Source organism: Lethenteron reissneri, chromosome 48 (genome assembly GCF_015708825.2).
Source record: "Lethenteron reissneri isolate LAM-NWPU_2019-01 chromosome 48, ASM1570882v1, whole genome shotgun sequence".
NCBI classification, from domain to species: Eukaryota; Metazoa; Chordata; class Hyperoartia; order Petromyzontiformes; family Petromyzontidae; genus Lethenteron; species Lethenteron reissneri.
In genome coordinates, this window is record NC_083826.1 from 598,731 (window position 1) to 616,370 (window position 17,640).

Here is a 17,640-nt window from a genome sequence, read left to right on the forward strand (position 1 = left end):
GGAGCCAGGCTGCAGAAAGTTATCTGTCTCCCATAGAACACAGTCTGGCCTTTAGAATCATGAGTAGAAGAACAGAATCAGAAGATCTAAGTTTTCGAAGTGGAATATAGAACGTAAGCAGATGGGTGCGCTGTTTATACACAGCAGCAACTTTGCCCCAGGACTGTGAAACTACGCAGACTGTGTCTGCAAGAACAGCGCCTTCGTGATAGTCATGCGTTATAACAATGGCGCAAACTAAATCATTATTATCTACTAAATAATTATTCTTAATAATTATTCAACTTATGCTTAATGTGGCACGTTGTGTAAATTGTGACTCAATTTCCGATTTCGCTCCCTGACGAAGCTCAAAGTGCAACGACATGTTATGGTGATGTTAAAGTCAGCCGTGAAAGGTTTGAAGCCACCAGTGATCAGGAGCTTTGTTGGTCAACATTTTATGGGTTGCCGAATTTTTTGATGGTCAGCCTCAAGAAATTCTAAAGTCTGAGCAACATGTTGGCACGTATAAATAGCATCTTTGTAAATGCAACAATCTTGTTTTAGCACGGTTGGCTACGTACGGTGCGAAATAATTTCAACATTCGTCTATACATTGTTAGGAGGTGGAGGGTGAATGACAAGAATTTTAGGCATAAAATTACCGCGTGGGCCGAACCTAGCAGTGACTACGGATCGGTGTGAACGGCGCCGCGATGGAGACTTCGTACGGTAGCGACAGGCATCGGGCAGTGGTCGTCTCCGCTACATCGGCAGTGGAATTTTCACACTCACGGGTTCCCCAAAACCACTCGGTTAATCAATCTACAGGAAGACCAGGGAACGCCGACAGGGGAACAGTACAACGCCATGCACATATCATAGCATTTATAGAGCGTTCTCTGGTCTGATACCGGTGAGACAATGCCATAAGCAAGGCTGTCTCTGGTGTAGGCCAATTAGTTTCAAAGCCAATACAGAAATTACCAGAGCATGTTTGTTTGCATGTTTTTCCATAAGTACGTGTGGTTAATGCAGACTTGGTATCCAGTTGATGTTTCAACATCTTGACAGCTCCTGTGTTATCGCCAGAAAGGGTAAAACCTATTGTTAGTTTTCATCCTTTAATATTGGCAAAAAAGGTCCCATAGATTCAACCTCCAGGAAGGGTCGCAGATGTCCTGCGGCAGCCAGGAGAGGGTGGTGACCGTGCTGCTGCTGCTGCTGTGTGCGGGCCCCCCACTCCGTCTCACGCAGCCCCGCGACCTCCGTGGCGGCCGCCTTGCTGCTGGCTGGTGCTGCTGCCCGCGTCGCTGCCCGAGGGCGCGGCCGCCTGGGAGCTGGTCAACGACTGGAGGAGTCTCAAGACGGTGCACGGCTCCGTGCAGACGGCCATCGTGGACCTGCACAACGACCTGCGCCGCAACGTCACCCCCTCGGCGGGCAACATGCTGCAGATGGTGAGCGCGGCGTGGGAGCATGCTTCTCTGGCTCGCTCACTCGCCGTCTCGCATGCTTCGTGTGCTCGGTGATTGACAGTCACTCGAAGAGTCGTTCAATCATTGAATGGTTCGGTGATTCACTTGCCCTCTCACTGGCTCAGTAGCTCTCAATAGCTACAAAACTCACAATCTTAGGAAGCCACTGGAGCTATGCACTTTTAAATATAGATTGAAAACTAATTTCTTTAGAACTGCTAGTTTGTGTTTAGTTTGTTGTCCTTCCCCCGCATCCTCCAACTAGCGTGGTTGGCTACGTACGGTGCAAAAGAAGTTCTACCTAATCTGTAGATTTGCTCACTCAATTATTCATCAATCAGTGTCTCACTCACTTAATGGCTCATTCACTCATGCGTGCATTTAATGACTCAGTAATTCACTCACTCACTGACTCACTAAATGACTTAGTGATTCACTTGCTCACTCGCTCGTTCAATGATTCACGCTGTGACTTATGCAATGACTTACTAACTCATTCATGCTCGCACTTAACGTCTCATTGATTCACCTGGTCACTGACTAATCCCTAAATCATTAGGTGTTTCACTTACCCGCTCACTCACTTATTTAACAAATCACTCACTCTAACCATACAATGACTCACTCAATGATCAATCATTTAATATTTCGTAACTCATTCTCTGTCTCACTCATCTGCATCTCAATTGCATAATGACTCATACATTCACTCATGCACTCGCTCTTTCGAACAGTTGCTCACTCAAACACCGTTTCATTGCATCGCTGACTAACTCTATCATGCTCACTCTCACAAATGCATTTATCCCCTCACCGGGTAATTAAAACAATGAAAAATTCTACTACTATTTATTGGCATTATCAGATGTCTTGCCTTTCCCCCGTAATTTCCATGTTGATTTGGTTACGTCCTGTGCATTTTGTACCACGCCTTGAGAGGCAGATTTACTCAGGGCTTAATTTCAGTTGGCTCTGTCTGGGTCAGCGACCTGGAAATAATATTTTCACCACATCCACCTTACCTCTCACTTTGACCTTGGCTGCTCGTCACGTCCCTACTCCAGTCTGAGCAGCCACCCGCAACAACATATTTGGTGGGGAACTAAGCTCTGGAAGTCCTTAAACAGCTGAGTAACTCAAATCCGTATTTCTTTCCGGCAGATGTGGAAAAAGGAAGTGTACCTGAACGCCCTGTCCTGGGCTAACAACTGCACCTTCGGCCACAGCCCGGACGCCAGACGCAAAACGACACGTAAGCCTCGCACAGCGCTGCCCCCCCCCCTCTCTCGTGGGGCTGGCTTACGAGCAATTGCGTCAAAGTATAAAAATAGAAAAACTATGAACCATTTTTTATTTTACCAGGCAAGGTCCACTGAGCTATATCGCTATTGTTCAGAAGCGACCTGGCCACAAATGATAGCTCAACAAAGTGGCTTATCATGTGGATATTTATAACAACAAAATACTATGAACGCGTGTTGATTCTCAATGTGGGGAGAACATGCAAAATATACAGGCGTCAGGGTCAGGATCGGGATCGGGATCGAACCCAGGACGTCCTGTAGCACCAGGCGAGGTAGTTAATATCTCGCCACCGCGGTCATAGCCTACGTGTAGGCGACAACAATCCGGTGAGTTGTTTTTGTATTTGCATAAAGAAAGAAACGTAACACGTTCGTCAACAAAACTTGGGCTTTTAAAGTAAAACTATACAATCATGCTATGAAGGAGGGCAATTATATATTTATCTTTTTAAGGCCACAGTGTTATAGACGGATGTGTTGTTGTTGTTTGTGCACATCTGCCAGCACAGCAGCAGCGTCACCAAATAAGGTGCCGTGGTTTAATGGTGGGCACAGTGGACTTGCAATACAGGGGTCATCGGTTCCATCTCCCGGCACAGCAGTTGAAACAATGGGACAAGTTTCTGAAATATGCCCTCTCACCCCCGTCCTCCGTCTGTCCACCTAGCAGTATTAATGGTTACACCACCACAGTGAGTCGATCGGCAGGTCGCGTTTGGTGGGGTAAAGTGTGGGTACTTCCACCACGTCTTCCATGATGTCTGGCCGGCGTGCAAGAGTTGGCACAAATGCCCTCTAGAGGGGCTCTCTGTAGCTGCCTCTGGTGGAGGAGGCCTTCCCCCAAGAATCAACATCACGAGTTTAGAATATCTGGCTGCTGCTATTAATGTCCGCATTATGAGCCACTTTGTTGAGCTATCATTTGTGGCCAAGTCGCCTCTGAAAAATATCTATAAAGCTCAGTGGATCTTGCCTGGTAAAATAAAAAAAGTAGTTTAAATACTGTTTAAATAGTAGTAAATGTTTAAATAGTATTACTGTTTAAATAGTAGTAAATAGTAGTGTCGTGAGCACGGCAATTGCAGGGCTTCACCTTTCCAGTTTTATTGCACTAAAATGTGTAGCGTTGGGGGATATTTACATTTTTCACAGTTTGTCTTTGGTTCCACTCATGGAAAAAATGTGCCGATGTATGCACGACCAACGATTAGGGCAATAATCGCTAAGGCGATATGTTTTGGCCGGATGGTCAAAATGTAAACCAGGTTCTATTGTTAATTATTTTGATCTTAATATCATTATTTGGAGACTTAACCAAAGGATAAAAAAACATATAAATACAACTTCTGTGGTGACAGGAAACGACATTGTTCACGAGGATGTGGGTAATTTCTGCACAGGGCCTTAACTTCTGCCATCATCAGAGAATGATAAATACGCGTAAAAATAAATTCAGAGACAATTGTGCGTTTTGTGATCCAAGCAGCTATTATTTCTCACTATCCCAGTGTAAACCCTGTAAGCGGTAAGATGTACCTGTCTAACTTCTTTGAGCTCGGTTCATCGAGTGTGCTTATGTCTGGCGTGTGTGTGCATCTCCTTCTTACTTGTGCCAGCTCAAAATAATTTACAATGGTTTTCTAAGAAGCCTGAATTTGTAAAAAAAATCTCATGAGCAATGTCTCTGCAACAAAATCCCTCAGCCGGATTGAAGGCTCCGTTCAGACACGGGGTTAGAAACATCGTGTGGCAGGTGCAGATACCGGTACAAAGATCGTTGCTTTGCTTCAAAGCCCCTGTTAAAAGTCCCTTCCCTCTATTGTTTTCTTTTGGCACATATTTCCAGCTTAAGATGATAGAGATACAGACATGTATATATAGAACTGTGAAAGAGCACAGTTAGTTGCTGGTACAGAAGAGCCCCCAGTCATGAATTGTTGTGGTCATATGAACCTCATGGCGGGACCCCGGGGTCCCATAAGCCCCTGTCTCTCGCATAAGCATTAAATTGTAATGTAAACAAAAACTTTGCTCTTTTTTACCAATGAGTTTGAAGGATGGTGGCAAGTGATGTCTTGTTAAACTATGCCTTTAAAACGTAAAACTACTTACCTGCAGTACCTCTATTTAAATACACTATCGAAAAAATAATTTACACCCCTCTGTCAATCATCGTGTGTCTCAGTGTGGATTTGTGAACATACTTTGTAAACAGTACATAAAATAGTACGCGCTTTCAATGCGCTGTTCATATTGTAACAAGCTTTTATACCAATGTTACTCTACAGAGTAGTGGGTCGCCGCTCCTCTTATCCGCATTGATACGAGCGGTATGTGGGGACTACGGCTTAACCGCAAAACAAACCTATCTGCACAGATGCATACGGACAAGAGACGTATTATCAAACAGGAGGAATTAACGGTGCAAAGCATCTAATCTGTTAATTATCTGCAGGCAATAGGATTGTCATCGATTGATCCTGACTGCAGACATTGGTAGGTCACAAATAATAATGCAGATAAGAGAGCAGTTTCACTGCATTATGCATCCCGTGATGACAAATAAAGGACTTAAGTCGTCTAGGCAGTTTGAGCAGTTTTGGATAAGACTTATGACTCTGCCCATACCCGAGCGTGGAGTGCAGCATTCGCTTGTTCAGCTCTTGAGCACATTCGTCCTCGCCGCTGCTTCTGCCGCTGCGCTTGGACACGACGACGGAACGATCCGCGCCAGGCGGGTCGCGGCGTTTGTGTGCGCGGTGGGAGTCGCCAAAAATAAATAAATTAATTACGATTTTTACTTCCGTTTATTCGGGACCCACGGGGTCCCGCCATAAGGTTCATATCTCAAGCCTGACTCATCATTATCATCATCATTGCAATGAGGTCGGTAAAATAAGTACCAGTTGCTACGGTGATATGAATAGGTCCGTGGAACGATAACTCACTGTCATCAGAATGTGGAATCTTCACTATTGGTTTTGGAATAAAAAATCAAACTATCCTCATTTTGACATTTGGAAACTTTTGTTCTTCATTTCATGGACAGATATTTCAGTTTGTAAGAAGCGCAGAGTAACACAGGATGTGGTTTTACTTAACCATTGTTATTAACCTAGGACGGCCTCACTTGATCACGTTGTTTAGAAGGGTCCTGCATTGAGATATTTGGCCATTTGTTTCACGTGGGTTTAGCATACGTAGCTGGGAGGAATTCAGAAGTGCCTTGAGTATACCCTCGCATGAAAGGAGCACACTCAAGTTTTCATAAACAGGTCAGAAACCCACTGCCATCTGCTGGCCAACACGCAGCCCAGAATAATGATAATTCCCAGCAGAAATCTGTTTGTTCCACCAACCCAGCCTCCAAAACTCTGAATTACAGGCGTGCTACCACCATGCCAGCTACCGTTTAACTCACACAGTTTGAGTTGACTGCCATACAGAACTCCACAGCCCTAATACCCGCGATTCGTATAATCCGTGGCAGCTGTCGGGTCCGCAAAACTCCTACTATCTGCTGTCCTATTCCTTCCTGTTAACCGTGAAATAAAATCGGATGATGTGCCGAGTCAATCCCCAACGAGACATTTTACTTACGCGCTTGTCGCAAGCTCCACCACTGAGCCCTCTGGCTGGTGTGCTCGTTCAGAGTTAACACGTTTCTTGAATTGAGCAGTTTGGACAACACGGTGTGACCCCCCCCCCCCTCCACCGCCCCGTGTCTCACCGGCAGAGTGGACGTGCGGAGAGAACATCTTCATGTCGAGCGCGCCCTTCACGTGGAACTACGCCATCCGCGACTGGTACAACGAGGTGACCTCGCCCGGCTTCCAGTACAACGTGGGAGCCAAGACGCCCGGAGCCGTCGGCCACTACACCCAGGTGAGGCCTTGCCCATGCGAGCCACGGGAGGAGGAATTGACGCAGCCACAAATAAAGCTAAATGTAACTATACAACTAAACTATTTTACATTTTCCAAGTAAGGCCCACTGAGCTGTATAGCTCTTTTTCAGAAGCGACCTGGTAATAAATGATAGTTCATCGGAGTGGATTATCGTGTGGAAATTGACAGCCAAATTACTCTAAACGCGTGACATTGATTCTCAATGTGGAGGGAAACGTGGAGGGAAACTTGGAGGATCCAGAGAAAAATCCACACGACTACAGGGAGAGAGATACGCAAACTCGAAATATACAGCAGGCATCAGGGTCGGGATCGAACCCACGACCTCCTGTTTGCCAGGGGAGGGAGTTCTATAATCGGCATGTCTCTGTGTGTTGTGCAGCTGGTTTGGTACAACTCCTTCCAGCTTGGCTGCGCAGTCAACTACTGCCCAAATAACCCGGGCGTGCCCAAGTACCTCTACGTGTGCCACTACTGCCCCATGTGAGTCTCTCTCCGCACACGCTCACGTGCCCTACGTTCTCTTCAAACCATGTTCACGCTCAGCCACTGGAAGTTATCATCACTGGCATCACTGGCATTGTCGACATCATCATCACAACCACTACACTGCCGGACTAAACGCATCTGACATACGGTTGTTCAAGGCCTGTTAGTCAACCACTCAACGTCTACACCACCTGCTACGTGACTTACCACAACGCTCAGTGACCCTCAGGACCCAAGGTCACCTTGTTTGGCCTTCCACCCATACGCTACGATCACCCAGTGCTGCACAGGTATGCGTAACGTTAATTCATTACCATTACTCGTCGAGATGCCATACCCTGGCTCACCAGGATAAGGCGGTACAGGACTCCACCAGTGACTTCTGTATGGAATACTGTAGAGTATTTCCTCCACATGCATAAACACTCATTAATTGGACGATAACACCTTAATGTTAGGTGGACCGCAGAGCTTGGAGGAATGTGGTGCAAGCTCACCACATGACGGCTGCTGCTGCTGTGTCCCAGCACTCCTCGTCTGTCTCCTCGTGCTTCTGAGTCGTTCTCTCTCTCTCTCCCAGAGAGCGCAAATACTGCCTGGCGCATTTCACATTATTAGTATTATTATTCCGAGGCCTATTTTGCATATGTAGCCTATTGGACATTATTACTATTTTAATAATTTACTTTTTATTTATTAATTTGCTTGTTTTTTGCTTGTGGTAATATTTGTGTATGACGAGAAATAATGCATCTACAACTCTGACGACCATTGTTAGCATTACAACTACCGATACCACCAACACCACCACCGCCAATTACAACTACCTCTACCACCACCATGATCAGCGCAATGTGCCGTGTTAATGATGGCCGAGTCGCGATCGTTACTGACGTACAAACCTGTGACCTTACATGGCAGGGGGAACCTGAACACCCGCATCAACAGGCCCTACGACCTGGGCACCCGCTGCGCCTCCTGCCCCAAGAACTGCGTCAATAACCTGTGCAGTGAGTAGACACACGGGCGAGCCCTCGTCTCGACACGCACACCCAAGGATACGGATTGTAAGGAGTTGTATGTACAAGGCGCTTGCTTAGATGCTTTTGCATCACATCTCATCTCAAATCATACAATTCCCTGCTGTAGAGTATTTGTACATGTCTTTTTGAGTTGTATAAAACACGATTGTTCTCGATAGATGTATATGGAAACATCGTTGTTGAACATCGTGTTTGGTAAATAGGAGTCCAGTGTTTGGGTGAATTGGGGACATTTTGCCAAAGCACAGAGTTCATTCAGTACGCACCAATGACCTGAGTTTAATTCCCAAACACATCAAATATCTGAACCGGCCTTGGGCCTCCCCTAGTTCGACTCAGCCTTAGCCGGGTACCTTGTGCGGCGTGCAAACATCGGTGGTGCCGGGCACACCACCTCCTCGCGCGCCTTGCCGCCCGTAATAGGTGCTCGCTAACTGCATTTGCCCCAAACAGTTCGTAAAAAGCTGGATGGAGGATTTCAGTCTGAGTTGTGTGCGTCTGCGCGCGTGTGCCCCACAGACAACCCGTGCAAGTACAAGAACGGCTACGCCAATTGCGCGTCGATGGTGGCACAGTACACGTGCAAGAACGCCGTCGTTCTAAAGAACTGCCCTGCCAGCTGCAACTGCGAAGGACGGATTTAATGAAGGCTCGAACATTTACCAGACTCCAGGCCTCGACTAGATACAGTACTCACTTCCGACAATCTCTCTTCTTTTTTAACTTTATTTGATCAATGGCTGAGCTGTAAGTGGCACTGCTCTTTTGGAGAGGGTGGCTCTGCCTACTTGACTGGCCTGGCAGACACATTCTGCACATCTGTGAGAAAAAGATGTTCATAGCTTATCGGATTTCTCCAATATAGACATTGTACTGATTCATTCATGCCACAGATCGAGCTCTCCGCCGCACCTTCTGGCCGTACCGCGTGTTGTTCGGAACGATGTCCGACATTTCACTCCGTGTGCTGGTGGCAGCGCCCTCGGGAATTGAATTGAAGAAGCTCCGAACAACACACGATACAATCCCCCGCGCCTCCCCCGACTAAAACACGCGAAATAGCACAACCGTGAAACCCTGCGCTGGTAGCATTAAAAAATATGTGCTCACGTTCATCCTTTCCGTCCTTTGTGAAGTTGAATTCATATTTGGCGCGAACTGATCAGTGCACGTATGCTGGCAAATCGCAATGTGGATTCATTATTCTCATACTCCATCTGGTGTGATCTAAAGAACCTTGCAAACAGATTTCAATGTCCAGCTTTCTTGAGAAGGCATCGAAAGCACGCTAGTGGTGTGGAGGTCGGCTCGTTAGACGCGCCAGGTTTGATCTCCACTCCAGCTGGTGTGAAGCACCAGGCAGAATTCAACATCCACTCGTGCCAGTGACTGTCAGTTCCGTTATAATTAAATACGTTATAACGAGGATTTTCCTTGGTGGGGTAAAACCTGGGCACCCCCCCCCCCCTGCCACCGCCACCTGCATCTTCTGATGTGCTGGCACGTGCTGTGTAAGGGATAGCGAAATGTCACGCGGAGGAGGTGCGAACATGCTGCGTGACGGGCTGAGCCTCATGTCTCCAGTTAGTCATCATCCTGGGAGCAGTGCTGCCTGCTCAGGCGACAGCTCTGCCTCTCGAGCCAGTGTCACAAATGCAATCAAAATCACAATCTCTCTGCATTGCACAGCTTCGGAGAAAGTGTCATGTGCTTTCCTTGCACGTGAAAAAATCTCCAAAATGTAAATTTACTACAAATTAGGCCGATATATAATTATACTTGGGTGGAATTGTAGCGGGTGGAATTGTAGCGCAGTGGGTAGTGCGCTGTGCTCTGAACCCGGTGACCTGCCTATCAAGGACTCCTCCACGCGACGCCTGTCTTGTGGGTTGATTAACCATACTTCACCGCACTGGTCAGTGGCATGACCAGCAATCAAACTCATGTCGCTAAGTTCATAGCGCACTAATTACAAAGGATTATTTTGACTTTTAACAATGGCTGAAACATACCATCTACAATATAAGACCAATGTGCGCAACATTTCTAAATTGGGTGGTGTACGTATACGTGTTGTTGAACTTCTTTCGTACCATACATAGCCAACCTTGCTAATTGGAGGTGCGGGGAAGGACAACAAACTCAACACATTGGCTTGATTAAAATAGTTAATAGGATCCCTAGCCTCACCAGGATACCCTTGTGCTCTGAATTTAATTTATCCTAAGATAAAATCACCTGGAATGCACCTAATGTCATCAGATCCCGGAAGCTAAGCAGAGCTGAGGTGAGAGGGAAGAACAACACAGTGGGTTATGCTTTGACCATAATAGCCTTAATTGGTGTGGAGGGATGATCCGAGTTTGGTAAGGCCGTGCGGTTTGCCCTGAGTCTCATTTTAAAACCACGCAGCGCTGTCGTTACAGAGCCAGGGTCATGTTTGGGTTCGGCATTTAGCCGTTGTCACCTCCGATCATTGCGGTCCATTCATACATACATCGAGGTCAGTGCAGCGCTCGCGATGTTGGTGAAGCGAGCAGGCAGCCCTTATCCATCTCTCTCATCGTCGTCGTTGTTGCACGCTGCATTGTCCGTCTTGGAGGCAATTCGCAGTGGGTTTCATTGCTAACTTTTTATGGCTTTTTATTTCTTAAATAGTGTTTAAATAAATAGTTTTAAAAGGCATGTATTGTACTGTACTGCAGTTGCAGTAGTAGAATATGCATTGGGGGGTATTGTATATTTTTTAAAAGAGTTTTTCTATGAATGGGGAACATGCTGTCCTTTTCAGTCCATGGGCTTATGTTAAAATGTTTACTCTCTATACATGCACAGCGTTTACGGCATTACTCTTGCAAAGGGCCTTTGATTTAATTCACACTTGAATCAGAATGTTCCGTCAATAAGCGTGCACACAATTGCGCTGCCGATGATAACGCTTGAATGCACCTTGCGCTGCTCTTGTCGCATCCGGAGAGTCTAAATGAATCAACACACCACATTGATTGGTTCTACCCCACAATGCACGCGGCTCTTCTCTCGGCGCTGATGGTGACTCAATACGAAAGGCGTGTGGAGCGTTTTCAGTGTCCACGCAGTTCGCCTTAACACCATGGATGCAGCAGGCGGCCATGTGACTCAGAGGGCTTCATGTCCGTGCCAGAGACACCGAGACAGAACCACTGAGAGCATGGGTTTGAATCCAAGTTCCACCAACCTGTGCTTAAACCGAGATTCTCAAGTTTAGTGAGTTTATGGTCTCAGTAAGTCGCCAATGACTGCTCACAAAAACCCATCACATTAACCATTGACATTTAAATTTCGATTTAAAGCTTTTGTGACTGCAGGGATTCATCTTCTTGGTTCTTTCGGTAAAGTCACGTAGAAGGGAAGTAATAAAATATGTTTTATTTTTTATTATTTTATTACTTCCCTTCTACGAGACTTTACCGAAAGAACCAAGAAGACATTGACATTTACTTCATCTGCCCGACTTTAGTCTTGAACGTTAGAACAGTGTTCTGATTGCCACGTGACAAATGTAACATGTGTTCCCCTCGAGCAGGAATAACTTGACTCCACAAGTAGTTTTGTGATGTCGTCCGACAAGGCTCTCACACAAAGGTAATCGTGCACTGCGAGCTGAGAGTTCTGATTGGATATACTGTATCTCCATCTCGTGACAAGAAATACACAATTGGAATTAACTGGCGAGGTTTAAAAACGCGGAAACAAATCGGTCATGTTCACCAATATCATGGTTACGCATTGGATATTTTAATCAGTATAACAATATACCTTGTGCATGTATAAAAGTGGTAAACTAGAATTCATGGAATAGTTTATAATGTATTTTAGTTATATCGAAAATAGATTGAACTTAGTTACCAACCCTACTGAACCATAGTGGTCGGCTTCCAGTTTTAAACCCCTTTGTTTCCGATATTCAAAGCGAACCAATCATATCACGTGTAAGCTGCTGGGAGGCAGAATTTCACCATTTTCGCTTTGAAAAATCGGGAAAGGCGTTTTAAAAAATTGGCAGCACCCGCTTCAACCGGTCGTGTTGGTAAATACGCATCGATCAATACGTCGCTACGTCGCTGATTTTGGGTGATACTTTTACGACAACGTGCTGTGTAACTGAGGTTGATGGTACGCGGCTGGGTGCAGGGACTCGTCTTAATCATGGACTGCTCCACAGCGGCACGCCCCCCGCCTGCGCTGCTTTATACCAACACGTGCTACTGTGCTCGTAAGGCGAGGGGCGTCGCTGCGGAGTCGTTCGTTCACAAGAGGGGTGAGCCCTAGCAGTGGCCGGGTTCACGTGGTCTCGCCGTGACACAGTTGAATATATGAATCCACTACTCTTGGTTAATGTTGTATTATAGGATGATTATAATAATTTGCGTGTGGTACACCATACCTTACATTGTAATGGTATTCTTTGTTTATCTTGGAAAACGGTCTTTTTCGGGAGGGTCTCGTTTGGGATCTTTGGACAATTCCTCATTGAGTATTTCAGAGTGTAACCGGAGTGTGCCTGTGTAACCGGTAACCGGTGTGTGCCTGTGTAACCGGTAACCGGTGTGTGCCTAACGGAAACCAACACGAGGGGATGACGCCCAAAAAGCCACGCAGAGAGGTCAGCGACTTCCGTGCCATCCTGACACGGTCCGGGTCACCTCAGAGCCCCGCGGGTCGGGAGTCTCACCGACAAGCTCGCATGTTCCACCTGCCCCTGCCTCCACAGTGCCGGATGACCTCAGTGCGCAGAGGCATCGGTTTCCTCTGGGCCAATGTTCACCCCTTGGCGACATGGAACAGTCCGAGTGGGACGTGCCACGCGTGTGCAGCACCCACACGAGCCCGCATGTCGATGATGCGCGCGTGGGTGTCGCCATTCGGACTGTTCCGTCCTCAGGGGGTGCGATGCCGCGGCGCCCCAACAAGTGGCGGCACGAGGCAGCAACACAACCGCGCCGCTCGAACGCTCCCAGGAACATTAAGAGAACATCAAATTCAAATCCTATTAAACACAACAAGCGCATTCACATGAAACGTAAATGAATCTCTGTCATCTAGCTTGTCTACATCGTATCTTCTGCCATCTCACGACATCTCTATGCATCGTCTGCATGTTTTCTGTCTGCTCACGAGGCGTTCGTTATATTATAAAAGGGATACCACAAATAATGTCTGGACACGCACCACCACTGACGACAAACTTGAGTCCATCAGGCCACTTGTATCCAAGAGGCAGAACGCCTCTGTCAATCTGCAGTCAACAGGAATGTGGATTGAACGGGGGTCATTGGGAGTGGAATTTGCAAACACGAGGATGGAGGTGTCCCTTCGCAGTGCGAGGCTGTTTCCCCAGGCATGGCGTCAGCGTTAACAAGAGAATGCTGAGGGTTGGGACGTGATTGTACACCTTTTGCTTAATGATGGAAGATATGTTTTGTATACTCAAACATTAAATAAATCATTTTAAGTATCACTGTGCCTCACGTTGTATTTCTGGTTGTCATATTTGTGAACTTATTTTTTACGGTGCACTGGTGAAATTAGCTTCACATTGCACGTAGACATTGCGGCACAAAAAACGAATCTCTGGGCTTTAAAGTTTTTTAGGTAAAATTTCCACTGAAAAGGGACAGTTGGGGGGGGGGGAGGTCTCACCTGTGTTCACCTGTGTTCCCACCTGTGCCGCTGGACGGGAAGTGATGGGTGGAGCTTGCCATGCTCTCGGGGGTTTCCTACCTTCACGAGGCAGGATGTGGGGGCAGCCGCCATTTTTTAATGTGGCGATTTTTAAATGTGGCCCAAGGTGATTGACCACAGCAAAACGCCAACTACAATTTTTGGTCAATTAACCGACTTATAATCAGCTGAGCGACCCAGTTCTAATGTCGCATCACCAGGGAGCTGCGCCTGGACTTAAACGTATGAACGCTGGGTGCAGGGTGAGTGTGCTGACCCCTCGACCATCCATGCACCCCAGATCTCACGCTACGATATGCCGGCTGAACGACTTATAGATTACTGCATCTCACAATCGTTGCGTGACCACAGACAAGCAGGAAGGCTGCCAGGCGTTGAGCTGGTGCCAACAAATGCTCTGCAGCTCTCTATATTTTGAGATGTTTTAGCTAATCAGTGAGCGTTTATACATGTGGGTGCAAACCGGAGCATCCTGAAGAAAATCCGCACCTGTAAAGGAGCAACGCTTAATCTCTTCCAGGAGGGGCAGGTGCGATCAGTCCACACTCTACCGCATTCTGCTGGCAAGCCACGGTAGGGCACCTCGATACCCACGGTAAGGGCGTCTTGCAACATGTCCGATCCACCAAGCCCCGCTGCTCCCACAGTGCTGCATTACAGACCCAAATCCAAGTCCATTGCCCGAGAAATATCGTTGTTGCTGACACATTAATAAACGTGTGTGGCCGTCTGTAAATGGGTGTTTACCAGTGCCATGGTGCATCTGCCGGTCATCTCAGCCAACCCACAGCACCTGGGTGTGTCCCCTGACTTCATGCACATAGCCGGGCACATTAGTCAACCCATAGCACCTGGGTCTGTCCGGTGATCTGCCAGCAGTGGGAATTTGACACTTCACGTGACGGTCTCAAGGTGTACCTAGCCTGGCACAAGCGATGTGGTGGCGCACCGCAGTTACTATTGTTTATCGGCAGGATGAGTGCATACTTTGGCTGTGGCATACCAGGCGTGATGATGTCATTATATGGGTCACCGGCACATGCTACATTGCAATTTGTAGCAGCAAAGATACAAAGAGTCTCCCTTATTAGTGTTTCTGTAATGTTTGCGTTTTTATAATATATAGGTGCAATAATGTCTAATGTTGTATACCTAGCTACTGCTGAAACCATCATTAAGACCACGCTATTCTGTTCTTGCGCGTGATGGCAACGTGTCCAGCCGTTAAGTGTCGATGTTGAGGTCTGCTCGGCACGAGAGGGCTTCAGGAAAGAGTTTGTGTCGTTTGGCTTCCCCTCCTCCAGTCGCACTGTGGTGGTGGTGGATCCACAGTTTGGTTTGCATGGTCACAGTCGCACTGTGGTGGTGGTGGATCCACAGTTTGGTTTGCATGGTCACAGTCGACACTGTGGTGGTGGTGGATCCGCAGTTTGGTTTGCATGGTCACAGTCGCACTGTGGTGTCCTTCATTGTTTATTGCCCACATTGGACTGTGGATCCAAGACCACACTAAAACGTTTTCAAAGTGTGTACCATTTCCACTGCTTACTGCAATCCTAATACATTATTTACATATTTTACCACTCTGCTGATGCACTTTGCCCAACATAACCTGGTGTGAGTATTGATACTTGAGTGGGGCATCTGCAAATGGATCACCCCGTACCTTTATGTCCTACGATCTGCGGGCCCAAAATACGTTTTTAGTGTTTAAGTCAGAGTATTATAATGCTTCCGTAAATATTGGTATGGTATTGAGTCACTGCTGTAAGTTAAAGGGACACGTTTACTCATAGGAAAACTATTTTTGACTTTTCTCAAAGTAGCATCTTTTTTATCAACCACTCGGAGATGATGAACCAAGCTGATCCCCCATAACCTTCCATTTGAGAGTTGGTGGCTCTTACCACACAGCCACCCAGACCAAACTAAACTCATAAAAAACTGCATTACCTAATTTAGTAACGCAATCTTGCTGAATATTTGTTGTCATAATTCAAAGTGGCATGATTCTGGGCCTGTTAGAGAAGAGTTGACACGAGGAGGTTTCCCTCGTCAAATGCGGTTGACGCATTCCAAAAGAGGGGTGCACAAAGCAAAATAGTTTAACACGTAGTAGTAGTAGGAGGCTTTTGTGACCAATATCATCCATAATAAAGGTTGTTTTGGGTTAGATCTCATAAATGTGTCGTTAAACTCGCCACCACTAGACACAGCCAATCAGTAAGGTTTGTCACATAAACAGAACATGCCAAATCATTACTAGTGCAGCACGCCGGTGTGTTGGAGAGCAAATCCACAACATTTACAATCTGAGTACGACGTTTCACCAGTAATTACAACTGGCATCATCAGGCAGACAGCCAGATTTGTGGAGAAATCCTCATGTTTCGTTTCTTAGAGGGGTAGATATGATGGCATCGCTTGTGAGCACTTCTTGAGCGATGACTGCATATACATTACAATGGGTATTCATTACCGGTTGGGTTATTTATGTGGTAAACAACATACATGATGCATGCACATTAAGCAACACAGCCTGCCGAGTAGCGCAAACTGTACAAACAGCACACAATGTTGTCCCACGTCCAACCGCATAGCCGCATGGGAGTGAATTTAAACCACTTATTTTGGTTCGCTGCATATACGTGAATCAGACAGCCTGGAAGACAGACGAAGTCGCAATGTATGAATAAATGACACAGAATGCTATTTTCCTTTCATAATTTATTACATTAATAAATGGAGCATGCAGTCTCCAGCTCTTAAAAGTTATCTCACACTGGTGCAAGAAAACTCTGCGAAATAATCCAATTTACAATAAAATACCGCCAGGCACTGACGCACTTTGTCACCAACACACTGCACCCTAGTAGCACTTACACACTGCCAGCATGGAGGCGTCACATCACGGGTGGTAACCTGCACAACACAAAGGGCAGGCGTATCGAAGCGTCCGGAATCCCAATTTCACAATTTTGGCATCTACGGGAGATAAAATTCTTTTTTTTTAGGTGCACGATCAAAACATTTCAGTAAAAATGTTAAACTCGCAGCTCTATGACACAGATGTGCACATGATGGCTATCGATTTCAAAAACGCGCGTCGTACTCAACAGCAGCACGTGATGTCGAGCGTTACGGGGGGAGGGGCCAGGGGGCGGGGGGAGGGCCGGGGGGCGGGGCGTCGATAGTGATTGGCGTGCGGGCTGGAGTCGCTCCGTGACCAGCAGTGCTCATTTCAACGAGTCCAGAGCTTCGCAGACCAACTTGAACACTTCGTCCGCAGTGCCCTCGGCGCTGATCTGCGATGCAAACAAAAAACACCCTCGTGTCACTTCGCTGCTCACCAGGGTGGCCCCAATATGATGTATTGCAATAACCATCCTTCACGATCTCTATTCGTTACCAGGACTCTTCTACAGAAGGTTCCTGAAGAACTTTATTCTGGTATCTTTTGATTATTTTACAGGTTTTTTGTAATTTCCCTTCTTTCTTTATTTTAATTGCATTATTTTTCAGGTGTGTTTTAATAACACTTGTCTTTGTAAATGTTTGTTTTATCTTAACTCATGTGAAGTATCTTGAACCTTGTGATATGAAAGGTGCTACTTGAAGACTTACAATGAACCCTTTCCCGTTCCGAGACCATTGCAAATTGCCGAACGGAGTCTCATTCACCGCTGAATCTCGGAAAGCGCTGCTGTTTTTA

At 46.6% G+C, this 17,640-nt stretch overlaps 2 protein-coding genes across 5 annotated transcripts in view; one reads left to right on the forward strand and one right to left on the reverse strand.

Moving 5' to 3' along the window:
• Nucleotides 1-698: 698 nt before the first annotated feature.
• On the forward strand, nt 699-13,704 carry LOC133354696 (serotriflin-like). The gene is given in 8 exon segments (XM_061571748.1): nt 699-709; nt 1,240-1,276; nt 1,278-1,442; nt 2,622-2,712; nt 6,501-6,649; nt 7,055-7,155; nt 8,083-8,171; nt 8,724-13,704. Coding segments are annotated over 8 exon segments (768 nt in total). The 3' UTR covers nt 8,849-13,704.
• Nucleotides 13,705-16,640: 2,936 nt separating this feature from the next.
• LOC133354675 (adenylate kinase isoenzyme 1-like) overlaps nt 16,641-17,640 on the reverse strand; it is a 44,903-nt gene continuing 43,903 nt past the window's right edge. For all 4 annotated transcript variants that reach the window (XM_061571717.1, XM_061571718.1, XM_061571720.1 and 1 more), the window contains one exon: nt 16,641-17,233. In XM_061571717.1, coding sequence (XP_061427701.1) covers nt 17,165-17,233 — 69 coding nt within the window. In that variant the 3' untranslated portion in view covers nt 16,641-17,164. The remainder of the gene's footprint in view (nt 17,234-17,640) is intronic.